The sequence below is a fragment of the Lingula anatina genome, chromosome 7, assembly GCF_051362555.1.
Source record: "Lingula anatina isolate TDL-2025a chromosome 7, LinAna3.0, whole genome shotgun sequence".
NCBI classification, from domain to species: Eukaryota; Metazoa; Brachiopoda; class Lingulata; order Lingulida; family Lingulidae; genus Lingula; species Lingula anatina.
This window is the reverse complement of record NC_141773.1, coordinates 16,187,096-16,214,935: the sequence shown is the minus strand read 5'-3', so window position 1 is coordinate 16,214,935 and position 27,840 is coordinate 16,187,096. Positions and strand designations below refer to the sequence as shown.

The window sequence follows — 27,840 nt, the reverse complement described above, 5'->3', positions numbered from 1 at the left end:
CACGGTTATCTTTAAATATTCTTAAATTGCGTTCTCTCTTCCCCCGTACATTGCTTTTACTGGTTCGCTCTCATGAGCAGGTGTGACAATAATATTAGTCATCTAGTAACGGTAGTCTCTTTCCCTTTACTTTGTTCAGGAGACATTCGTCTCATCTACTAACCATGAAACGGTGTGCTAGATGCTAACCCTAACATGCAGTAATCATATGGGACTCCAGACTTACATTCCTGGAGCTACCGTTTCTGCAACACCAGATCATTTGCTTTTCACAACGTCTATAGCAGAATAGCAGAACAGTTTTCCCTTTCCAGTCTTAGGATAGGAATGAATGTTTTGCAGGTCAGTGAACCTTCTTACGAAGTTGCCTTTTATTTTTATCTCTTTGTAATTTTCTTTATCAACTTTTCTCTATTCTTATTTTTCTTTCAGCTTTTATTATTCACTTTACAGTTTCTATTGAACTTTAATTTTTTATGCAAGTATATGTTTTTAGGAGTGAATTGAGAATCATTATTTTATTCGTATTTAGTTGTTCTGTAAAAGTTTTTTTTCTTTCTTTATTATGTCAGATTCACCTTTACAACAAGAATGAGGCTTGTGAAACGCTATGTGATATCGACAATTTTTACTGCGTTGAAAAACCTGGAAGTGTTTGAGATGTGGATATTTCGAAGTTTGGGACGGATACCAAGGATTGAAAAGCTATCAAATGAGAGAAATTGAAAGTTCAGAGATGGCCGTCGGAAGACATTAGCCAACGAAAAATCCGGCTTGGCGTTCAATGTCATCAACGCTTGGACCAAGCATGGCACCTTATTGATAGATTGATGTCAGATTCGTACTTTTGCCACGTCTGGGCACAATACTAGTACATGTATTTCCAGAAATTAAACATTGCTTTCTTTGAACCCGTGAAAAACAACAGATTAAAGAATGATATCATCACAAGATGTAAGATGCATATTATTTGTCAAATTGGTTGATGATATGTTTCTTTTATTTTGATTGTTCATTCGCCTGATTGATGACATGTTTCCTTCACTCTGATTGGTCGTAAACCATTGATTTTGTCATCGGTCCTTATTTTGTCTGCTGCCAATAGTGAGTTTTGTTTTCAGACCTAGAATTCTCGGGTATATTCTTTGCAAATTATATAACAAAAGAAAATACTGGTTTGCATTTTAGAGTGACAAAACCGATATTTTTCATTTCATAGCTTTATTAAGCAAAGCGATGTTCTCACTCTAATTACAATTCTATTCTCATTATTCCGTATGTATATTCAGTGACGTAAACAGAATTTAAAAATGCACACATCTGTTAAATTTCTAGCAAGAGAGGCATAACTTGTGTAATTGAATGTTTTTCATTTTAGTATGGTGTGTAAGATTTCCTACCAGTCGTTCGAGTGGTATGAATCCAACTTCTATCTAATCTTTGTTATCATTAATTTCTATACTTTAATACCACTGTCGGATAAGTTTAAGGTTCTACTTGTAATTCAGGCGATCAAATCGGTGTCTGCAGATGAATTTACAATCCGCCGTGTGTCCTCTTCCTTGTTTATGGTTACCACGGAAATACGGGTCGGGGCGGGGGTAAAGCTGGGCATGGGTGAAGACCCATTAGGCCACAGCAACAGCCAACAGGTATCTGCACCCACACCCATCTTCTTTGGCATCGAAACCAGATCTGAAACAAAGATATGCACTTTGCTTTAAATTCAATTGAAAACACGTTTATCTTACAGATCTTTGAAAAAATGCTGTGTGGCCAATGCTTTATAAAGAATTTACCGATGTGTTCGTTTTCTCAGCACATAAAATGCAAACTTATTTTAAGATATCTTAAAGTTCTAAAGGTTAGAGAAATCATAATACTTTATAATATATATTAATCAAAATGCTAAAAAAAAAATAAAAACACGGCAATCTTTAAAAAACCATAGTGGTTTTAATATCACAAAGCCTTTTTATCACAATCAAAACAAAAATAATTTGATAAGTTAATGACTTGAACATTAACTTAAAGAACGATATTAAAGAAAACCTGACAGGCAAGGTGGATATATTCTCTATGTATGCCACTTACAGTTTTCACAATAAACATCATATATATATATAAGCAAATGAGCAAGTTTTGAAGGTTGTTTACTAATGAAAAAACTAACAAGTTAGAGCTCTGGTTAATGAATTGAATCAACTGACATTGTCAATATAACGAGGCAAAAATAATCTACGTCCATTTGGCTAAGATTTTTAGCCAAAACAGTGGCGTGTATGAGGCCATGTGAAAATAAATGTAAATTGTAACATTTTTAACCCCATTACTAGTTAAGTAACAGAAAATTGCCTAACCCATGGGTGGAGAAAGTACGTGTACCGTGATGAAGATAATATTTGTTGTCCATAAAGGTTGTAACACTAACCTGAATCTTTTTCCATCCCCATTCTGTAGTGCACTTGGCACACAAGGCAATGTTCCCAAAGTTTGGTGAGTAATGCTGGCACCATCTGTTTAGGGGCCTTAAATATGTTTTCATTCAGTTATGAAATATAAATAAATTTTCCAACATTCTCTGTAACTTACGTACTTTATTTTAAATCTTTTATCATAAATGTTTTACTGCTGTTAAAGAAACCAATAGCAGGCCTACTGAGACAAAAATGTCTTTTTCTTTTAAGTTTTCAAGTTTACACGAAGCCATTAAACATGCAAACCACAAAACATTACAAATTTATCAGTGTTGTAATCTTTACCTTCAAAAACATAAATGTATCAAAACAACTCGTTTTGAGATATTCTAGTAACAAAATTGGTTCTCAATCTTTTCATTGTCTACATTCAAACTCGAAACTCGTTTTTTAAGCGTGCTCTTATGAAAACGTGTTGAATAGGCTCATCATATACATCAAGCACACACACACACACACACGTGCGCGCACGCACAAGGGTGCGCACATACCATATAAACAATATGTTTTACCTACCAACAGTAGCAGGGCCTGAGCCATTGCTGGAACCAAGGAAACTGTACTACTCTGAACCAAGTATTATGTTTTATCGACCAGATCCAGTTTGGGCGTATCCAGTAGCATACCTCTGGGCAATGTGATTGGCTGAAACATCAAAATATGGGTCATAACATACTCTCTACTGAATGACACCAACGAAACTGGATGGTGTCCAATGGAAAACATTTGGGCAACTTTATTGACTAAAACATCAAAATATGGGTCATAACATACTCTCTACTGAATTACGCCAACGAAACTGGATAGTCTCCAATGGAGAACATTTGGGCAAGTTTATTGGCCATTTCTTTTTTTTTCTTTTAACGTCTTCAATCTTTAGCGAATCGAGAAAATTGTTGGAATATTGAAATTTTACCATAATTGGATATAGAGAACTATTCTTAGACAGGGAACAGAAATGACGTGGTACAAAATATTATAGTGGCCAGTTAGTACTTATCCAATTCGAAACAGAGGCTTAAGTAAAATGTTGAAGTATTTCATGACGATATAACGTCTAAATGTCTATTCGTGACAAATGACTGATCCCATATATGGCTGATAACAATATCTGCCAGAAATATACTTTCTTGACATTTTGTGTGATTAGGAGTGAATCCAAGCTTCCAACTGTTTAACTAACCTTCACAAGCAACTTTTTGCATGGTTCTTAATCCTAAAATAAAATCGAAGTAAAGGTATTTACCCCGCTCCCCCAGGAAGTTGTCTCTTTTTTCTGCCGCCCTCTGGTGGTTTTCCAGTATCTAAATCAGTGCCATCTTCTCCGATGCTAGCTGATGCAACACTCGCACCACCTGCACACCTACATATAAGCAAATATATTGGATATAGCTTTAAAAAAACACATATCAAGAAAGAGAAAACTTCTAGTCTTATTCAAGTTGGAGATAGATAGATAAGAGTCAAAAGCAGTTAAAGCATTCATTTATTTTTGTGTTGTGTTATAATAATAATAATAATAATAATAATAATAATAATAATAATAATAAATTCGGCGCACGTATATGTTTAATATACATTAGGAATTGGATTCTGTCTGAGCTCCAAATATTGATATAAAAGTGAAAGATCCCTGCTAAGACGAACACCGAGCAATTTGGGCTTTTAAAACACTTCGTGCGCAAAATCGTTTTGCTTTAAATCATATATTGTGGTTACTAATTTTGCCAATTTATTTATTTTTATACCATATTTCAAAGAAGCCGTTGCATTACTTTCAAGATCAACCATAGTATAGGTTAGTTAAACACTGTGCCTGCCAAACACTATGCCTGATCTTGAACAGCAATATCTTTACCAAGTTACGATACGAATTCATGATTTAAATTTGTCGTGCTTATATCTCCTGCTAATCTATTATGTTCGTCTATTTCTTTTGATTATAAAATTCGCCCACTTTATCTTTAAAACTAAACATTAAATATCCTTAGAATGTATCTGGCCACATTACAAAGGAATATTGAAACCATTATTTTGTACATATAAAAGTCCACATAATATGGTATGTGAGACTACTCTAAATAAGAGAATCGGCCTTTTTTCTTTCAAAAGCCTCCTTAACAAAACACTGTCCCATCTGTTATACGACATAGGCGAATACATTAACTCACCCCTTTTGACAGAGAAAAACGAAAACAAATGGTAGGTTTATTTTCTTCCCCTTGCTTACAGGTGAGAAAAGTCTTGTTTTTGGGTTCAAGAAGAAATTAGAAATGTCACAATTTGTACCATGATCTCAAAATATTCGTTCGCAGCAACAAGCCAATGGGGACAGAGGAGGAAAGACGTGTGGTCCCCATTGTTTTCATAGTCCTGGTTGAAACAGCTTGAAATAGTGGAAAGAACGGACGGGTGACAGTTTTAATACTACTTTTTTGTCTATATGTGCTTTTGATAAAGATTAAGTCTGGCAAACTGCATGACATTCCAATGTTAATTTGCAAAATGTAGACACGGTGACATGATAATGTATATGTGAAGGAATAATGTTGTCTGCAACGTGCAGTCAAACCTGGGCAATCAATGATTCTGGTCTAACCACTGTATTTAATTATGTCATTCTACGTTTACCAAGAAGCCCTTCATAGAGACGGTTGTGGGACTTAGCTGCTGTGGTCTTAACATTTTCATTCTTAACATTCTGCGGTTATATCTCTAGGGGATAGAGGTGTTCTATCCGTTCTTTGAGAGAAAAAAACTAAAATTTTGCCTGGTGAATCTGCACGTTGAGTACATTACTGTTCTCTGGGCATCGGCAGCCGAAGCAAAAAAAAAAAAAACTATATGTACAGTATGGGATTTGATATGGTGACAAGTCGTTAAGGATTAAAAGTCATAGAAAACGCCAGAAATGTACATTCGTAGCATAGTTTTGCTCATACTTTACTCAATGTGCAAGGCTTAAAAAACATTTGGAGAACAATCTTTTGAATTCGCGGCCCCGTACAGATGGAATCAGTTCCCATCAGAACTAAGGAATATAAGCTCGGCAGATAATGTGCTAAAACTTACAATTTTAAAATTTTTTGGATATTTTATAGTTTTAATTAGACATTTTTCTCTTTACTTTTAATACTATTACTTTTAAATCTAAAATAATGGGTTTAAACTTGAATTTTATTTGTTAAGTCTACAGAACATTTTTTATGGATTTTATAAATTTATCAGCATTATTAAACTTATTAAACCATCCCTCTTAGAGACTCCCTTTGTCCTTATCAGAGTCTGAGATTGACTCAAAAATTCCCTGCATGTCTGAGAAAATATCCTAAAACACACCTTTGCAACAAGAACTGTCGATAGGAACTATAATCCAATGTTTATACATATAACTTTTGCACTTAGAATATACGTGCTCGAACGACCACTATCGTGCATATAGGTGTCTAGTGATCAAACCCCGTGCAATCTAGTTACATATCAATATGTACATTTTAGAGATATAAAATCATTTCATACTTTGATGAAGGCTGGACATCTTACTTACAGCACAGCATATCATAATACCAGAGCTTAATCAAAATTCAGCTTTCTTTGCCCATTCTTTCCTTTAAAACTCACCGGCCGTCAGTTACCCTTCCCCCAGACGGTGCAGCTTCACTTTCGGAGACTCCAAATGGCTTCTTCCCGGCACCATCATCGATCCGTCGAAACCTAGCTTCGCTTTTGACAACGAGGCACATGGCCACGAGTAAAACCAGGTATTCAACCTTAGTAAACTTCATCTGAAATAAATTCATTTTAAAAAACATAACTGTGTGATATATGGATACTTAAAGCTCGCTTAAAGGAACAGTGGGCGAATTCAAAGGTGTTTTCGATCAAATTCGATACTGTTTCATTGAAAATACACTTTTTCAACTTCCATGGCTTTAAACAGACCAAATTCGTTTGATTTGAATTAAGTATTAATGGAAAATGTTATCGGCTTAATTGTCTTACACGCACCTTCGAGCGGCTAGGGGGTAATTAACTATCGTGTGCTGATTAAGCTGATTCAACAAGTAGCACTTTAGCGAGAATGCACCAATATTTTCGCTTTAAATACGACCTTCAAATCAGTTTAGGCGCGTATTGCCACCGTGTGTTTTGAAAATACCTATGTATTTACGCTAGTGTCGGTAACTAAGTTCTGTCCATCCCGCCACTGACTTGTCAACTAAGATCGATTTACCAAACTAAGTTTTACAAATAAGTAAAAGCATGTTTAATTATTGAAGAGCACGCCCAATAAAACTACCCATAATAAAGCTTCTCAAACCTTTCAGCAGGGAGGCGATTCAAATTGTCCCGCTATGAGTAACCGAACCAATCATCCCCTTATATACATGTACGTAGTTCGTAATTTGCACGCTTGGCTAGTGATCTTGAGCGATTCAACAAAATAAATGGTATTAATTAGCCATTATCAAATTAATTACACTTTGCAAAATATTCACGTGGCGGAAATACAGAAACATCGTCGAATCCAACAAGCTTTACTGATGACAATTTCAGTTAAATTATTTTTATGTTGTAAGTCCAGCTATCTTAAAGAGATACGCCATAGCATTTTAGTTATAACATCAGTTAGTAATTGAACTTTTCACAAAAGAGTGAGATAGATTTTGACAATGAAAACGTCGTATCTATTAAGAAAATGAATTAAAGAGAGATCTTTAAAGAAAAACTCTGAAGAATTGTTCACAAAAGGCATGTTGAACAGAGTCGTAAATTATGTTTTATAGTGCAGACGGAAGCTTTATTAGATCTAATGATAGTTAACACAACTGGAAGGATGTTTGTTCTGTCTCTTTAATTTAAAAGGAACTTTATATTACCTGGGATACCAGAATTCTCGTAGAATTGTTTACTTGCTAACGTTAATCATTTTATTATGCAGTTAATGGTGCAGCTGGCGTTTTCCTCAATTAATGCTGATTAAACGAAAATATAATTGGCCCATTTGGCACTCAAAGAATATCACGCTGTGGAAAAAATTCAAGAAGCAAGAGGAGTGGATATTGTCTGGCACATCGTGAAAGAGTTATTTTAAAAACATACACATTTGTCAAAAATTCTACTGGCCAGGCTTCTGAAGTCCTGAAAATGAGAACGCGCAACATATTAGACACTAATTGTTGCACGCAATTTTTACCTGGCGAAATACCTGCATTTTCTATATTACATAGCACTAATGGAGCATTATGAAGAAATATTGGCAAACGACCTTTTTAATAGCACTTTTGAGTTCAGAATATATGACTATATTGCAGTCACAATACCTACTTCAGAGGTTATGTTATTGTTCAGTTTTCAAATTTTGGGCCCCTGCCACATTTTTGCGTATATCAGGTCTTTGAAAGTTCCTTATTAATATTTTTCAGTAAGCAGTCGTAAACAATTTTTGTCTTAAGAGTCACCTTGGCGTATTTAGGCGCTAGATGTGCATAGTCAGATATCGACGTTTGGTAACTTGAATTTACACAAGAAGTTATAACTTCTTGATTTACAGCTGCTTATCAATCAAAATCGTAAGGAACTTTGAAGCACTGGAAATATTCTCAAAATTGTGATCGGGGCTTTGGCTAAATAGACTGCTATTTTTGTCTGAAGAGTTGCTATTGGTTTCTTTGTACAAAATCTGACATGGAATCTTTGTTTCTATTCGTTATCTCGATAAAATCTATAATAAAGTAGGATGTTTATGGAAAAGTGTTCAAAGCCACCTGTGACTGAACGAGAGACATTATATAAACAGACACTAATGAAGCCACTTGAGGCAAATAACGGACATTTAAAGTAAGCTTATAACACGAAAAGATTATGATTTACTGCTCGGAATAGAATTGCAGTTGTTTTGTGTCTCTTGGCTACTTCAGGTATGTAGCGAAAAAAATGGAATTTTCAAACGGAGAGTAATTTCAAAAAAGGCTGAGTTTATAAATTGCTAATTTCTCTTTAAAAAGAAGTTTGGGTTTCAATTAAAGCACAGTTGATTGCTTTATCGTTTTTCTGATAACTAGGCCAACTGAAAACAAAGACTGGAAATGAAATTAGGGCTTGATCGCCTGGTTTTCCTCTTTGCAAAACGGCCCATGACACTTTACTTAATAAAATGCGCTTATGGTTGAGTGAAAATAATATTGGTAATCAAATTAAACAGACATGAAATAAAGACAAAAAATGTTATTGTTGTGGTTCTAGTTCTTTTCTTCAGTGAAGAATGGGTGCAGACGACAATTACTTTCCTGGTTGCCCTTGATAAAAGCGGACATGGATCGCAGGTTGTAGGCCATTTTAGTGCAGAACTATTCACCTATTTGTATTGGGAGGTACTCACAGAAAATAAAAAAAAAGTTTTGATATTCGTTTCATTGCATCAGTAATACCTGATGACGCTGCATTTGATGAGGAAATCTCGGTCACCCGGCATGTACTTGTAGACCAGTCTCATCTGTCAACACGGAATTCATTGCGCGCTTCATGCCTAGAGAAGCGCGCAATGAATTTCGGGTGGACGGATTGTTGCCAGTCGCTGTTCCACCTGCTTGTCGATTACTTTAGTTAGATTCTATAAACTCTATATGCAGTCACCCTTTGTATTCTGAAGTAGAAATAATTGACGAAACCAAAGCTACTGTAGCCTTTTCGAGACTTTTGATTCGCCGTAATAGCAAATTTGTTAATATTTGTCCCTTGGGGTAAATTAAAAAAAGAAAGCCGCATAACTAACGCGAGAGTTAACTGATGACAGCAAAGGAAAATCACCCGAGATGGCCTAAAACTAGGTTGTCTGCACTGTGTGACGCCATATATGAGACTAGAAACGTGCAGGAATCCGGGATAATGTGCTCTTAGACAGCAATACAAAGGTAGTGCACAAATCATGGTGAATGTGCGCTGTTGTTTAAAAGATTGTTATTCGACGGAATTAAAAAAAAAACAAGATATCTGTGGATTATTTTTGTAAGCTTATATATATACAGGTTAGTGCATATATATATATACTGACAGTCAATGAAAACCCATCAGAAAACTTTCTTGCACTTTTTTTACCGAGAGTCGATTCCAACTATATAAACGAGTACAAATACACTTGTTTGGTCATAAGAGAGTGGGCTGACCACTATTTCATATTTCACATATTTCACACGAAAACTGATATTTTCCTTATGTGCCAAAGGAACTTAAAATATTATTTGATAAATAAATGATGCGTTTTCATTGACTGTATATATATACATATTCTTTGCCAGTCTGCCATTATTTCTGACCCCACTCTCCTCCAAATCCCCGGAAACCTGACTTGATCTTTATTTTTTCTAAATTGCGAGACTTTGGGCTACCTCGGTTTATAACCATTCTGTTCTTTAAGATACCATGTATGCGGGTTGATAAATTAAGTGGCGGGCGACTTGTCTGCTCTTTACGCTTCTTAGGAGGGAAGATTTGTTTAGCTCTATTTCAGTGCATACACATTTATTTGTGCCTTTTTTTCTCTGAGCAACCAACGCGCTAAACAGGTTTGATAGATGTGATACCTTTCGTTAGCAGGAAATGTCGGTCAGCCGACATCGAGTCATTCCGTATCTCTAGGCACGGAATCAGCCGAAATGTCTCGAAGAAAGCAAATTATCACATATGTCATTGTGTTAGTTGAGTTTTAGTGCAATCGTCCAACGTCATTCCTCCTGATGCGTTACCACAATTGGTAGTCAACGAGACAGATACGATGCACGTGCTGTCATGTTCGGTAAACTGTTAAACCTTTTTAAAACCAATCGAGTTGATCCGAAACCAGTCGGGGTGTTCCAAATGATCATTGGACATGTATAAAATAAAATATCATGAATAGTGCCACTCCTCTCTAGTAGAAATAGCATATTTGTAAACCACATTTCGCAGTGCTACTTCTTTTATATTGCACACAAGTGACGGGTTCTTTTTATTGGGAACAGCCAAGCAGGTCTGAAGGTCATAGAATCCATCATCTTCTTGACCTTATTCTTCTAATATTTCACCATTAACCTAGTCCAATTTCAAATAAAACCAGACCTTATTGTTTCATAACAGAAGACGTATAAGTATCATAGAAAGCCGAGTGGGAGACTCCTGACCTGATGTGACAAGAATGATAGTCCTAGGAGTGGGAGTCCGTGGTCTCATATGATTAGCACAGGTTAGGGTTAGTCGTAGTATTAGTAAGTATATGGGACGAATTTCACCTGTACAAAGTAACGAGGAACGGAATACGGTCTCTAGCAGACTACCATGCCTATGACACCGTTGCACAACATGGTACTACGGCCCATAAATACGTCGTATTGCGTGCGTCTTTGACGATTGACGAAAAAAGTAGATAATAGCTTACAGAGGCAGAAAAAAAAGACTGATGAAAATATTTTTATCCTTTTTTGGTAAATAACTTATAGACATACTTGCTAAAAATTATAGAGAAACTCTTGCTGTCTGCTAGGTACAGGCCTTATAAACGGATTAGACGTTTACTAACACTACCCGCAGATCTTTTAGCACTAACGCGCATATTAATAGCCACAAAACCAACTAATTAACCAACAAACCGTAAAACTATTTAGCATCAACAGAGCGATACCTAGCACTAACATTCATCCGATCTGGTAGTGCTGGTTAATTTGTGAGTTATGTGGTTAATATGGGTGTTAGTGGTAAAAAGATCTGCGGGTAGTGTTAGTAAATGCCAAAACCGTTTATAAGACCTGAGGTAGTATCGATAACGTTTGCTTGATTCAAAGGTCTTATTATGCGCATTGCTGTTTGTGTGAAAAATTATATCAAACGATGAGACTAAACCAGTAGGCCGACTGACTACGGTTAGCTTTCCATAGGGAGCTGCTTGTTTTAACTGGTGGGTGGGACAACGAAAGGATTTTACGTGCTTCTCTGGTGACCTAATCGTAATCGAGGCAAAATTAAGCCAGGTCGGCCCGTTTAACTAGTAGACACACAGCGTTCAACTTATTCCTTAGACTGACGAGAATAAAACTTGAGACCAAGACCCATTGTGTAAACCGAGCATGGTTGGGTCACGTGACGGCACGCGCCTCTCGTCTCTATCTGGATTGGACAGATAAATGTGTGGCTTTCCTCTAACTTATCTAAAGACTACTGTGCCAAGGGGGGCAGTAAGCAGAACCAGTTACATCATTCACTGTGAGGAGGAGCGAATCTGGCAGTTAGACGTAACAAAAACACAAAAACGCTGGGCGATATATCTCAACTTTAAGAACGAATTCACGGCGTGTAAAAAGATTTTTTAATTACCTCATCATGAAAACTCTTCAATGGGCATTAAGAGGCTTAGTAATGTTACTTGTGGTGAAAGAAGTCGGTAAGTTTGATATTTGCGCACCATCTTTATATAAGTTTTTGTACATAGTTCTTTACATTGGAATATATATCTTTAGATGTAAGTGATCCACTGCTTTTCTTCTTCGCTTCTGCCATAGGTGAATGTATTTGTTTTTTCTGCTTTTGAACCTTATGATTATCTTATCCTACGGCTGTATGACTAACAGTGTGTGAACCCCAAGTCATAACTACGTCGCAAATACTGCCTCATAAAGTAAAGAAGATTTCGATACGTATGTACAGATGAAGAGTTGTGTAGGCCTCGCAGAAAGATCGTTTGAAATAAGTGGGTGCTAATTCGTCTAACTGCAGTTTCATTGTATGTCAGTGGTGCGTTAAAGCATGTACAGAAAACGATTTTCCTAAAGAACGCTCTCCATTTCCCCCTGTCTCTCTCTCTCTCAGCATAATGATATCTAAGAAATACATGTATTACCACCGAAGTTGTCATCAGATATTTCTTTTTCATATTTATACGTTGAGAGAGGATTAATAAATTAAAAATTGTAAAGGCACACATGGTCGCTCATTTGTTAAAAGGGCTTTCTTTATAGTTCAAGACAGTAAGTTATATATTCCTTTTGTCTTTCCTATACACATATTTCCCAACATAGTGGTTAGGCAAGTATAAGCAAAAGGGGGTGCTACTGTTCGGAAATTTGTCTCCATCGTTATTGTGCGAACATTGTGAAAAGTCCGCGTTGTTTTAAAAAAACATTCAAATGTACGTAAAGCTATCTGAATAAATTTGTGGACTAACTTAGTAGTTAAAGTCTGTTGTTTGGGATCCTTTCGCGACATCAACAAGTTATTTTCGCCCTCTGAAGTGAGAAAACATTACAACCCTTTCAGAAAAGCATATCGCTTAATATATAAAACCAATGTTTTTTAACTGGAAAAAATGTGCCAAATCCTACAATTGTGATTACTTAAAAAAAAAAAACGTTTTGTCCCAATGATGATGGTATTGGTTTTATTCTAACATCGTAGATCTCTATATAGGGCACGGCCGTTACTGAAGTGGAATTTATTTGATAAACCATCCCTAATATGAAATACGTTATCTTATCTATATATTCAGGCCCGCATCTTGCACCGTTTTAAATCAAACCATTTTAAACTTAATCCGGTAAGTGGTCAATCTGATTGGACGTGAGTAGTCTGTACTAACCGTTATTATTTCAACCACCCTCTCATGGTATTTTGGCTGCTATATTCTGAGATTGCCGTAAAGATGGGCGCAATCACAGGATCGGATTGGGGCCGTCTTCTAGGTCTTCCGGAAGATGGTCAGATTTCAAGTTTACATTGACGGGTATCTAAATTTTTCTGTCGGAAAACGGTCAAAAATGGAGGATGGATCAACAAATGGTATGGTAATTCTGAAGACTGTCAGGAAATAGCTGTGGATCCGCCCCTGAATCAAGCCCCTTCTCAAGAAAATGCTAAGTAAAAACGGTGCTGAACGCAGCACATGGACAGAGGCCAGGATTTGTCACCAAGGACAAGTCATCTCAAAAGAGACGCGCTGATAGCCACGCATCTTCCGATATGATAACATCGTCGTGTGTAACTGCGTGAGGCAGACTTAGACTTTGCCTTAGGTTAGATATGAGTGACATCGCCTGACAGCATAATCATATTATCCATGGTAAATCAAATAAAAACTTCCTCGCTGTTTTGATTGTGAAATTAGATGCATCTAAAAAAAAACCCCGCTGATAAGTTCTTTTAAGCTGAAATTGGAAAGAAGATATGAAATAATGGTGAATGATGAATCAGAACGACAGTCAAAAGAATTCACACTAAGTTATTTCCTGGTTATTTGTTACCAGGCCCTTAAGGGTGGGAAAAAAACGCCCTTTTGGTAAGAAAAGATCCGCTGTGAGTCGAAATTCGATCGTGATTTTGGGGTAAAACTTCAGGGGTAAAAAAGACCAGATTTTTCAGGAAAAAAAAGCCCCCTTTAAAATCGCTGGCCTGGTTAAAGGCCTAGGCCTGTCGATAATGTCGCATGAAGCAGTACCAAAACAAAAACAAATTAACCATACTTTGTAAACAACTTTTATGTTACAATGGAATGCAAAAAGAATGAAAAAAACCAACAAGACGAATAGTCGGAGAACGCTTATACGTAACTTTGCTTTGATCTACAGGAGGAAAGAAACGGATGTGTTACCCTTTAGTCGTCCATCTTGAAAAACAGAAAGGCGCACTTCCATAATGACATTCGAAACGGCCACTTTGATTAACAATAATTGGAAGAAGAAAAGCAAATATTCGAACCAGCCGTACGTAGATGGTTGGCGAAAATTGCAATTCATCTAACGTGAATTTTTTTCGGGAGTAGGCCTACAAATGAAATTGCTTTCAAAACATCCCTTTGGCAAATCACTCTTTGTGCGTACCTCGCGACAATATTGAAATATATCAATATTAGCCTTAATTGACGACGGAGAGCATGATTATGTTCTTTACAAGAGACTAGATAAATTTCCAAAATAAGTATGTGGAATGTATTTGTGTCCAAAAATAAGTATGGAAAAAAGAACGTAATAAATGGATTAATACGTAAGCCAATAAATTAATACTTAAAGGGATATGTTAATAAACGTGTGGTTCTGTAAACACCATGAATTAAGAATAAAAAAAGAATAAACGAACAAATATGGAAAGAAATGAATGAATAAGTAAATAAAAACAAATAAAAATTTTCCACTCTGTATTACCATATTGGGTAATAGGCGCTAGTTCAGAGTCATCAGTTGAAAGGCCTTACTCAATAGGTCCTAGTGCCTCTCAGACGTGTCTTTACAATCGTGGTAAATGCCTTTTGTCACGCTCTCTTGGTTAAGAATTGTTATCTTTTTTTTCTTGTCTCTCCGCGATCTTCATTAGGCATTCAGCATATGCGTTAAGATGAAGATAAAGTTAAGTCATCTATAAAAAAAAGGATGTTTATTTCCATTCCGTTTTATCGTCGATCGGAAAGCTGTTGCTTCGTCACCCGGGTGAGCTGTTAGTCTCACAAAGATTCGATATCTTTATTTCTAACAAAACAGCCATTCTCATCAGAAGGGTATATTTCAAAAAAAAAAAAAAAAATTAAAGATTTTGCAAAGGCTGCTTAAGCCAGATAGTAAACCATGTTAAGTCAACTTTGCATGACATTGGTCTGACAGAGTTTAACGAACAATTGTCACACAATATCTAGTAGACATACTGAATGGGGTATTGTCGCCACTTGGAATAAATTGTTAAGGCGACCACAATTTGCACTGCTGGCTTCAGTAAAGTCGGAAAAGGCGGTGACATCTGAGAAAAAAGTCCAAAGGCTGTCGTCTCATTCAAATTAATTAATTAATAATTTGGGTGTAATAACGTTTTGAAATGTATCAGTTGAACACTGTACTCTGAATGGACATCATTAAATAGACTAAGGGTTTATAAGACAAAACCTTTTTTCGTCTAGATGACCTGTCTTTCATTATTGACTGATAATTAATTCGGAACGTACTTATACGTTGAGTGTCTTTGTTTTTACCAGAGCCCCCCCCCCCCCCCCCCCCCACACACACACACACACACACACACTACTATTTACCCCAACACTGTTTACCCTCTTTCCTTTTATTTAATCTACTACATAGAAACTCCTCGCTTAACAGTTTACCTGGGGGTGCTGCCCTTATCTCTACTCCCATAACCCCGGTACACGGGATTACGATTAGAACCGTATTTACGCCATGGTTTGTGCTTGGAAAATCAAACAAATGTAACGTCCGTTAGGTCTCGGGGTGGCCAGCGTCGTGCAGCTTTCGTAGGTCGTGTTTGCATGAGGATTATTTTAAACTGATGGCAGTTGCAATTACGTCACAAGACGAAGATAACTTACATGGGTTAGGTTCAGGTGTACCCCCTCGTGCTGTAGAAACCCCATGCCCCCATACAAAAGTTTCCGCTATTCTCTGACCACAGGGGCGCTTCTAGTCTGTTTCAAAATTGCTGAATCTTCATCAATTTTGTAACAGGTCATAATAGAGACCCTTGTGATAGCAGAGGGTAGGTTCCCAGCCGTATATAGGGGCCTTTAACTACAGCGGCCTCATCTATTTTACACCGTATAAACGTATGCTATTATTGTCTATAATTTCAATTTGCTTTATACGTAAACTTATTTATCTAAGTATCTATGTTTTTCCCATTTCTTTTTTTTTTTCTTATTTGCTCAATGGTTTAATTTGAGTTGCACAGTATATATGTCTATATTAAAATATTTAGCTGTATATAATAAATACTGCGATCCGCAAGCCTGTCTCTACTTTCCCCCGTTTTCATCTCTAGTAAGTAAAAAACGCTGGATAGGGAAGTAATAATGTACCTGATTACCATTTCAACCTTGTTGGAGGAGTGCGTATCACAACGGTTTCAATACTCTCCCCGCTAATATTCCAGTTACTACAACAACTGAGATTCATCGCTGGGTGACCTGGTCTAAACCGGTTGAACGTTATAACTTCTTATTGTTCCCCGTAAGGGTTAAGGAATCAGTCGGTTTCCTCTTAACTGAATATTGAGGCGCGTTTACATTGAAAATAAACCGGTCCCTCTCGGTACGACCCTTATTTGCCAGCCGTCTGATTTAAAACTCAATTTTACAACAGACAATGGTGTGAATCTCTGATATGTTCCACACGGTGTGCCATGCCTTGCTCTGGACATGGTGATGTGCATTTCAAAAGGAGTATAAAATTTGCATACTACCCTATTGAAAGTGAAAAAAAGACATTTTGACATTCGAGCTTTGAATTTCGCGCCTAACGTTCGCCCTCTCTTTCCCGCTTTCGTGTTGGCATGTCGTGTGCATATTTTACATTGATTATCAAATTTAGTTCAAATTGTGATCCACGAAACGCAAAATTCACATATTGGTTATTCTAACGTTATTATACACGGTGGCCTATCGTTCTGCTAAACACCATGTATATTGAAAGAGTTACAACCCGGTAAAGACATAACTTTGCACTATTCAGCAGCCTTGTCACGTCGTATTTCTTCTATGGTTACACTGTTAGAGTTAGCGTCTGGGCTCAAATTCAAAAAGGTAAACGAATCTTAAGCAGGTGGCATTATTGCATTTGGTGTTATATGCGAAAAGAGAACAAACTTGACTAAAGGTTAGATTTAGCAGTGGCAAATCCATTTATCAGAGCAGTTTATGTTTTGATCGCAGCCCCATCCGCAAGAAATAAAACGTACTGTAAATGTAAAAAAATACCTTTCCCGCAATTAGTTACGATCATGTCATCGTAAAATACAATGACATTGACACATTTTCTTGTCACTGGAGCAGAGGGGTATGCAATAAAGGCAGAATAATGAGTTCCAGTACCAGTCAGGTGTTGGTGGACCCACGAGGTTGCTATATTTATACTGCATATATTCATCAAGCACCTGTCAATAAAAGAGCCTTTGTTCGTTTCACTGACTCTCTTTCATTTTGTGCAACAGCATTCTGTATTCATCACATAATATAATATCAAGTCATTTCACATAATATCATATTGCGACGGTTGCAGAACATTGTAGTGCTGAGCGGTGGTAAGAAATATACTATTAGGCCGTGATATATGACACTGCGGTGACATGTGCTATTTCAAAGAGCATGGCAGTTACACGATCAATGGTGTCCTCGCAAGCTGAGGTGGCAGGCTTTTTATGGGATCAAATCTGTCTCCTAATGTACCTGTATAGAACGACATTAGTCAATAGAACAATATTTATCTTTGTCAAATGCCTTTTTTTTTTCCTCAAAAATTTACTTTGTCGCCATATTTAAAGTCATTACACGTTCTTTCCAATTTCAAGGTCAAAAAACACATTAATTTAATTTAACATTTTTATCCACCTGACTCACCAAAGGTAACGATCACATGCATTCCTTTTTTCATTGCGTAAAAATAAATAAACGCAATTATGAGCAACAAGTACTAGTTGTATCATTTAGAAGGAATGCAAAATGTCTTTAAACATACGTATAGGGTAAAGAAAAAGAAAGGAGGATTTCCTTTAACAATAACATTACTTAACAAGTTAACTGTTCCTCTCATTGATCCAGTTTTTTATGCGCACCACTGGTGTACACTGACATTCTCTGTACAATGTTAGAAATAGATGTGAAAAATCGGGAAGCAGAAAACTTATCACACAAAGACATCTTTAACCGATGGCAACTTGATGTGACATTTGATAACATTATCACCGCTTTGTGTTTAGTTTAAAGTTTTTTGTTCCTTTTTTGCTCCAGTAACTAAAATGTGCTTCAAAAGAACCAGCATCCCCGCACTGGTTGAAAAAACCTCGAGACTTGTAAAATGTCTGCGTGCTCTCTGACGTGCTGTCCACTAAAAACACAGCTGAATTATGCTTTTAAAAGTTATCAACAATTGCATTATTTAAATTATGATATAAAACGTAAGACAGATTTTATATATAGAAGTGAGAGTAACGGGAATGGTGAGATTTTGCAGCCATGTGGGTATCGAAATGGACCATCCCCCCTGTAGAAATCTTTGGACGAGGCCCCTCCTCTAATATGTCTTCAGAGGAGAACATTCTATCCACAGAGGATTGCTATGTACGTATAGGAGCTTGTCCTTGTGCTGACCGCAAGGCAATTTGGTAGTGAAATGTTCCCATAAAGGTCACGGTAAGGATGCCCAACAGCTAGAAAACTGCCGAAGTGTCTAGACGTTGTGACCCCATATTATGACTATTATCATGCTAATTTAAAACACATGATTGCACATTATCCATGGTACGTTACTTTGTCCTTTTTGAATGATACAAAATATGCACGCAATTTGTGGATCTGACTTCGCAGGCCGTCGTGAACTACATATTGTTAGGATGCCGCCCTGACGGCACGCGACTAACCTCGGTAGCCTCTCTGGTGGGCGGGACGACAGAGTGACTACCTTTTTTAATCGAGGAATTTCTGTCCTTTTAACAGCTGGACATTTACTTGTATTTTGCATTTTTGCCTGTCGCATACTGTGCGAACTTTCTAACTAGAGCTTCCGTTAAAATCGACTGTCCACTTGCACGCACTATTCCATCTGTCATTTTTGATTTTTAGTATGTCCTTATATTATTTTTTTAAACCTCCGGAGAAGAAGCCATAAAAACTAAGTCAGTAGTCAAAGAACGTAACAGTAGGAAATAAAAGATAGGCAGTAAAGTTCTCTGTTGGCTATGTATCAGTGAATTATATTAGGGTAAATGAAACGAATCTTTACATGTTGTTGAATATCAGTTTTCCTCAAACTCTGAGTCAGCTTTATCCTTACATGTACATGTCAGTTTAGGTAACTTGGCTTTTCTTAGTTACTGACGTTGGAGACGTACTATAACGGTCTTATTGTTATTACAAAAGTACGCTCAAACCATTCACACCTGATACATTGAACGGTTACTTGTTACCTCCGCCAAGGAGGTTATGTTTTCACCCCTGTCTTTCTGTTTTTTTTGTCATCAACATAACTCAAAAAGTTATGGACTGATTTTGATGAAATTTTCAGGGTAGGTCAGAAATGGGTTAACTTAGAAGTGATTAGTTTTTGGTAGCGATCCGGATCAATAGTCAATCAATAATCAATAATAATAAAAAAGCGCTGCCTTGGCGGAGGTCTGCGCTCTCGGAGTGCTTTTCTAGTTGCTCTTGGTATTGACATGGAGAGGGAAGGGGGCTTAACTGAGGCTGGAAAAATCAGTTAACAATATACATAATGTAAATCAACGAATCGGTTAAAAAAGCCTGTGTCACAAGTAGCCTCCAGTCACAGCCAGTTTAGTCTAGTCTATTGAAGAAGTCAGGTGAGTCATAAGGTGAAATGCGACATTAACTTACACCTCATTTGCTTCACCTTAGTAAGCTGAATCGTAGCCGACAAAAAAATCCGTACCGACATATGACACAGAACCGGTTTGGGCCAGCTCGCTTGTATGATGTGACATGCATACTAATTGTAGGATAAATTATCCTGGATTCAGGACAGGTAGTTTTGTTGTGTATAGCAAGCATTACCGTAATTGTAACGAATGACACAAAGTTGGAGGTAAATGAGAGAGAATAATGAACTTTCAGTTATTTAAGGGATAGATAGATGGATAAATAAATGGATGGATGGATGAATGCATGACTTCGTCACCTTAGTAAAATAAATGAATAAATAAATAAATAAATTAATTAAATAATTAGTTAAAATTAAGAATAAATAAACACATAAAAGCACTGCCACCAGATATTTCTCCATTGATTTCTGATATTACACTTTAAGGTAAAAACTGATGACAGTTTGTAACTTCAGATATCATTTGAATAAATTCATAAATTTCAAATAAGCAACTGAAATAGCTCTAGAATATACATTTAAATGTCACTTTTTGTTACAACAATTTGAATATCTTACACATACCATCCAAACTTATGTTGCAAAATAAATATTAATATCATATATTTGTAAAAAATACTTTCATTTTACATTTATTTGTCCGACCTTGAGTAAAGTACCCAAAGTCAGACACTTTTTAAGAAATTAAATTCACGTCTGTGGTGTATTAATGTTCTTTGATAAAATTTGATTCTAATGAGAAATGTGCCCCATGATTTTATTGGTCTTGGAAAAAATAGTTAGGTGCTCGATTATGGTGTCAAATGTGTAATTTTGATAGATGATGGGGCCACAATGCTTAAGTGCACTTAATGTTATCACCGTCTGAATGACATAAGGATTATTTCACGCAGCCACTGTATTAGCAAGTCTATTTCACGGTATATTAATTTGTTGTGAGTGGTCCTAGAGGAATGGAGCAAGCGGCCATACTGGCGACTTTTATCGGTTGTTTGTTCAGTTGGGTCCGTTCTGTAAGCGGCTGGATTAATAACGGTGACTTATCGCCTGTTTAACGCTAGAAAATAAACAAGTACGATATACTGTTTGCTAGTCTATATGCGGTGAACCAGGATTGATAGTACATGTAAAACGAAGAATCTTTTATGCCACATAATCTCACACGTAGGCCCCCTACGCATACTAGGACAGACGGAATGTGTTCAGGGTATATCAGGAGTTATCGATTATTTGAAGTTTATGTTGTTAAGATAGTTGAAATTATTCCCGAATGCTACATTGAAAACTTTTCTCTCTCTCTCTCTCTTCTTATTTGGAGAGGGGAGAGGGAAGGCCAAGCGTAACAGAAGAACGCATTTCTGTATGCAATGCAGTAGTTGTGCCTATGGCTGTGACACTGATTGTTTTGGAAGAGTTACGTGTGTGTGCACGCAACAAATATACCGCATAATAGATGAAAATGTGTACATTTTTCAGTTCAGTTTATTTTTTAGACATGGTACCAATTCAAACTCAATTCAAACTGTCACTAGATTAATTGTATAAATACCTTCTCTGTTTCAGAACTGAAAGTAGGGATAACGAAAGACATCGTTCCCTACGTCATCCCCAGGGGCAATGACGGTCGTCTCACCTGCTACATCAGTCAGTTGAACAAAAACGTGGTAAGACGGTGCATTCACGAACTATAGCCTTTACTATTGAAATTTCTTTTAAATGTGCCCTTTTGTCCCTTTTGCTCTTCTAGAGGGCAGTGGGTAACACTGAGTGAACGGTGTAATTGAGGATCTAGGCCCTAAGAAGGTAATGGGGAGGGGGTGGAGTAGAGATGGTTGGGGTGTGAAAAAGGTAAAAAAAAAAAAATTTACAACTCCCGCTTAGGTCTGATATGTTGGCTGCCCTTAGTTTCAGATTCTTGCAGTTCAATATAGAAACTTGTTGAAAATGGAAACTTAAATATAAAATCGCTGGCACCCATGGAATCTGAACATCAGAGCTAAGACACACATGCAAAAATATTTTGTTCTTAATAGATCGATATCAATTTAATCGTGGTTATACTAATAAGGCATTCTTTGCAGGTGCACTGGTACTTTTTAAATGACAGCGCTGTCGGAGTGAAGCATCTTTTTGGCGGTGACAATTTGATTGCTACACATGATAGGAACAAGGTAATTACTTACCAAACGGCTTCTGATGATGAATATTCGTTAACAGAAACATAAATGGGATTTTAGCGCAGAATCTAGTCTCAAATAATCGAGACGACCTAAACCGCTTTCGTTTACCGACAATCGCCTTTGTCCCTTCCAAACTCGTAAATACTTGATTACTTGATTTTAATGAAAACGATAATATATTAAAATGTACATTCAAAGTATTCTTTTTATCCTGCGTTACTAGTTTAGCAAATTCAGTTGAATAAGCGGCCCATTACATATGGCCTACCGAAATCACATAGTTACGTCATTCCTCTCAGATTTGTCATCCACCATGACGCGTGTCGTGCAGTGGTGAGAGCTTTGAACAAGACACGTATAATAGAAATGTAAGAATCTACGTTCATCTTACAAACAGGTACGTGTAGTGGTAAGCGTTCGAGAATGAGAGGAAGGCCAATGAGCCGTCTTCTTCTTAAATTCGGAAACCCTCTGGTTAAAGCGTTTTGATGGACCGTCACTTAAGCCTAGGTCCCAACTACGTTTTTGACGCACGATTTTTAGGTTCCTTGCGTCTGGCTAGGACGTAGCTAGATCGCACGTAGCGGCTGTTGATCATGTCGAAAAGTTTCTACGTGCTGTTTGCGTCCTCCAAAAGTCGCACGATGGACGTGCTCCTCACGCACGAACTCCCACGTTTTCCCCATTTTTTTGGCCGTAGACCACACGTAGCAGCCCGTACGTTCGGTTGGGACCTAGGCTTTAAAAAGATCCAAGACACCCCAACAGCCATGGACTAGCAAAGAAGGCAGAAGACAGAAAACACGGTTTTGAGGAGTGAAAGCAGCTTTTGCATCTGCAGGCGTATGTCGTCGAAGCTTTCCTGTGTACACTTTCCTATCTTGTTTCAGTACGAGTTGAACCAGACGACTGTTGGGGAGCAGACAACGTCTGTGTTAACAATCCGGCGCACTTCAATACCAGACGGGGGGATGTATCAATGTATGGTCCAGATCCTTGGTGAACCTTCTCACAAATGGCCCAAGAGGAGTGGACTGTTGACTGTTGCTAGTAAGTAAACCTTTCTATGCCCTGGCCGTGCAACGTCTTCAATCCAATATTTGGCTTTATCTAAGACACTGGGCATTTTTATAGTCCATTTTTGCTGGGGTGAATCAGTGGCATTAAAACAACCTTTATCTAGGACATTACACATTCCTTGTTTTTAGTTCCTAAATTTTGTGACTGTAAAAGAAATTCGATAACCACCGCTTTTAAATTGTAATCAGACCAGATCCAATCAAGCAGACGGCCACTTTAATCACGTAAGTGGTGCGTGCCGAAGTGTCAAGGTTTAAGCACATAGCTATTTCAGTGGTGGCAATACCGATACTGTCAAATTAAACGTCTCTACAGGTGGATTAACTTTGTAAGTGGTCACCTTTTTAGTAATGCCCTGGATTCGTAAAATAAGCTCTAACGTAGAGGCCAGTGAGGGCGGAAACGTCACCCTTGAGTGTAACGCTGCCGGAAAACCGAAGCCAAAGGTATCATGGCACAGGAAAAACGGTCATCCCATACAGGGGCTGGGGATCTACGGAAACGAGAGTTCTTATGAATACGTGGTACGTATGCAGTAAAAAGAAAAATGATTTGCTTGTGCGGCGTAGAGCAGTTTAAACAGAAGCTCTCTCGGTTTTGAATTTGAAGGTATATTATATGCGACCATATACGTATTTAAAAAACGATCATTAAATTTATATCACTTTCTTTAAAACTCTTTGATTGGGGCTCTTGATTGTTGAGTTGACAAAGATTTCAGACCATTAAAATTCGTGAACTTTCTCTTCAATATCTTTCACCAAAAATGCCCTTTTCTTTCAGGGTGCATCTCTTAAAGTGAAAAACACAATGAAAACCCATTCTTTTTCATTTTAGGGCACATCTCTCACAAGAAAAAAAAACACCCGTTTCTTTTCATTTCAGGGTTCCGCTCTCACCTTAAAAAACATCACAAAAGGCTCCAGGGGAGTGTACGTGTGCACCGCTGTCAATGACATTAACAAACCTGCCTTCGGAGAGGCAATGGTGAACGTGATGACCAAACCCACCGCCAGGGCGGTGAAGAGCTTCGAGATGGAGCCCCAGGGGGTCTACGCTTCTGCCAACCTGGAGTGCATCATAGGCGGTGGGTTGCACTCATTTGTAGCATCCATTTATTCATTCGTTTGATCACTCATTCATTAGTGCATACTTTCATTTACTCGGTCGTTCATTCACCCATCTATTTATTCATTACTCTCTCTCTTTCTATCTCTTATTTATACATATACATTTCAAAGAAAATCTTACTGGCACTGCCCTCCCCCGCCCCCATTCAAAAAAAAATGTGAAAAAAAGGGAAGGACACCCCATTGTACATGGTCAAGACGAAAAAAATCCGGCCTGAGGCCCACGTTAGCATTACAAGTTGTTCACTAACCAGGATCCGTCAGTGAATATAGATATATAATCCTAATTCTTAGGTTCGCCCCGTCCAACGATGACTTGGTACAGAACGATTGATGGCTACAAGATGCCGCTCTTCTCTGGCTCCGACTACGACATAGAAAGCATCGTCTCCGATAATGCTGCATATGGCAGCAATGGCCTGACAGCTGACGAGGTGTTGTTTAGACTACATATTGTGGACGTTGATTCCGGTGACTATGATGAATATACTTGTGAGGCAGTCAACCCTTATGGAATAGCGACAGCCAAAGTCAGGTTACTAGGTAATATATAAATTGTTTTTCCTTTGTTTTGAACTGACTTTTATCTTTGATTTTTGTTTGAGAAAGTGTATGTGTGTGTGTGTGTGTGTGTGAGAGAGAGAGAGAGTTTCTAGAAAACAATAACACAAAGAAAATCCACATGTCTTTGCCTTGACAAGGAAGCAGGGCTATAAATACTAGCATAATAAGATCTGTTTATTTCAGAGGAAGACAGCTGGGCTTACGACAATCAGGGGAGTGTTCGGTCTGGAACAATCCGAGAGCAACTCGATAGAAAACTACTCTTCGTAACAGTCTTAGCGGCTAGCATTCCATTTATTTTAATGCGGTATTAAAACTTAAATTGTCAAAGATAAAAAGGTTGTGATTTTCGTTGAGGTTTGCAGCATCAGATCTTTTAGACTCCTTTCAAGAAACGTATACAATACGCCAGTCAGTCTTTCCGATGTCCACGTATTTATTTTATAGAGGATTACAATAATACTACTGGGAGGAATTCAAATAGGCCCTATATGAAAGCAAAATATAAAAGTGGTTAACGCAGAGATGCTAAAAGTCGTCGAATGAAAACCTTTCAGTCTACTGCCAGCATCTACGTTACGCAAGTTCCCATCATTCAAATATTTTCTCTACTTCTATGGAGATACCGACGACAACGTCACGTATATGGTACGCCAGGATATCGCCTACGCCACAATGCATAAAGATTAACGTTGGATTATGCCTACCGCACGGATGGATCAGGGTCGTTAAGACACAGTCACGACATAACTTACGTTACCTTGCACAGGTGCAGACAAGAGATGGATTGCACGTGGACGCGAGGAAAGCGCCACCACGTCTCTTATCTACCTTCAAGGAAATGGTATATTACATTGCGACATGATTACAACACTAACTGCTGGATATATATTTTGGTTCACACCGATGGAATAACAACGGTCGGATTGTACATACTGCAATTTTCTAGACACATCATTGACAGCGATCGGATAATTTATAATAATTGATGACTGCATCACTCTATGTCAAGGATTTGTGAACAAATAACATCAGACTCTGTTTGGCGACAAGTTCATACTTCATCAAGCTCATTAGTACTAGTATAGGCATCAAAACGACCGTTCACTGAGGTAAGTTTTCCTGAATATAGATTTATAGGCCATATTTACACAGGAAAACATTGTGATCGCACAATAATTATTCGAGAACAATGAAGAAAGTAGAAGATGTGTCACTAATTCCTCCTCACGATCACAAAAGAATTCGTTGTATATAAAATGTGTTTATTTTTTACCAAGAGAAATATTGACATTTTCATTCTTTCACTTTTTCTGTTATTTTTGTATTTATGATAACTGGTCATCGCCTCCATAGATTGCTGTATACTGTTCTTTCTATTCATTTCATCGTAGTGGCAATCACTTTATTATGAAAGTCAACAATCATGACAGAACTTCAGGCGTACTTTCAAACATCATTCCCAGATAAATATATTCCCCAAAGAAGATGAAATGATATGAAATTGTATAAAAAAACGGAAAATTTTCTGCTAAATTTATACTTTTAATGTTGTTGTTTTGACGTCTAGGCTAATTTGTAAAAAAATATATCTGTCTTATTTAATGAAAAACAGGTTATAAACCTCAGTTTCTGGTTTAACGATACACATTTTTCAAATGATAGATTGATTAAACTTTGTACATAAATATGTGTATTCCCTTAATTTAATTGAGAAATGGAATGCAATAAAATCATTTTATACACACCGTGCTAGTTGTGTAGACCCATAGCGTATCCTTGCGGCTGGGATTTCGGTGGGGAATCTATAGGGTTACTACTTAATATGGAATATTTTTTATCATTGTTATTTTTGAGTGCTGATTAAATATTTTTTGGCTTGATTCATCAAAAAAGTATATCATTGAGTGAGAAAAATATCCAGTCTTCTATTGTGAGATATTTTGGTCAATAATATCAAATCTGACATAAGATGTCATTCAAAAGAAAAGAACACCCCCAGAAAACCATATCAACAGTTTGATGTCAGTATTAACTTTAAGCTAAGATATTAAAGAGAATGATAGCCTCCGGACAGTGATATGTTACACAGTCAAATCATTATAGTAAATCATGAAAAGTCATCAATAGCGGGTATGACCTTCAGCAGCCGCTTGAAGTGCCCTCATCCTACATGCCATACCCTGTGACAAGTTTTTTGGTTTGGATGGGGATATCATTCCACGCAGTGATATTTGCCTGTCACATTTCATCACTATTTACCGGCCGATGACCATAGCTATTAATTCTCTGAGTTACTTCCGTCCACAGATTTTCAATTGGGTTCATTACTGGGGAGTTTGCAGGCCAGGGCAGTTGCTGAACCCATTGGTTTTGAAGAAAAACAGTGATTCTGCGAGCTCGATGTGGGGTTGCACAGTCGTCTTGGTAAACAAAGTTGTTCCTGAAGATGACTCTTACAAATCGAAGCATTGTTTGCTGTAGAATGTCTCTGTAGGAACCCTGGTTGAGGTTGCCTCCTAGAAAAACCAACTGGTTCTTGGCACCGGCATGGAATGCTCCCCAAACAGAGACGTTACCACCCCCTGCTTGCACCCTAGGTAGTACACAATCATCGTTTTATGCCCCTCGTACACGTCGGCGGACACGGATTCGACAGTCAACCCCCCAAATTCCATATCTGGCCTTATCACTGAAAACGACGTGATTCCAGTGTTTTGGCTGCAAACGCACAGCCCATTGCAGACGTCGCTGTATATAACCTGCTGTTAACAGTGGTTTCCCTACTGGCCTTCGTGCAAAATGACCGGCTTGCTGTAATCTCTTGTTAACAAGGGACCTTGAAACGGGCGTTTGAAAGGCATTCTGCCACTCTTTTTTGAGGACACTGGTTGTCTTTGTACGACCAGCACGGCGCACTCTAAGGAGAAGGCGATCCTGTCTTCTTGGTGTGGTACGCGGACACCCTGGTGGAAATATTGGAGTAGGTGCCCCTGTTGTAGCATTTGTTTGGAGGACTTTACTAACGGTTCCTGAAAAATGTTGAATTGTCTGGCAATGGCTG

At 37.6% G+C, this 27,840-nt stretch overlaps 2 protein-coding genes across 2 annotated transcripts; one reads left to right on the top strand and one right to left on the bottom strand.

Annotated features, from left to right (window-relative positions):
• Positions 1-1,204: 1,204 nt before the first annotated feature.
• LOC106157938 (uncharacterized) lies at positions 1,205-6,923 on the bottom strand. Its single transcript, XM_013533744.3, has 6 exons — positions 6,799-6,923; positions 6,099-6,262; positions 3,724-3,840; positions 2,994-3,122; positions 2,432-2,528; positions 1,205-1,695 (listed from the first exon to the last, which is right to left on the bottom strand). The coding sequence occupies exons 2-6, from the start codon at positions 6,260-6,262 to the stop codon at positions 1,573-1,575; spliced, it is 630 nt and encodes a 209-aa protein (XP_013389198.1). The 5' UTR covers positions 6,799-6,923; the 3' UTR covers positions 1,205-1,572.
• Positions 6,924-11,622: 4,699 nt separating this feature from the next.
• On the top strand, positions 11,623-26,524 carry LOC106157947 (limbic system-associated membrane protein). The gene is made up of 8 exons (XM_013533754.3): positions 11,623-11,889; positions 21,386-21,486; positions 21,904-21,993; positions 22,893-23,052; positions 23,431-23,606; positions 23,968-24,169; positions 24,507-24,755; positions 24,960-26,524. Exons 1-8 carry the CDS (start codon positions 11,829-11,831, stop codon positions 25,088-25,090), a joined length of 1,170 nt encoding a protein of 389 aa, XP_013389208.1. The 5' UTR covers positions 11,623-11,828; the 3' UTR covers positions 25,091-26,524.
• Positions 26,525-27,840: the final 1,316 nt, after the last annotated feature.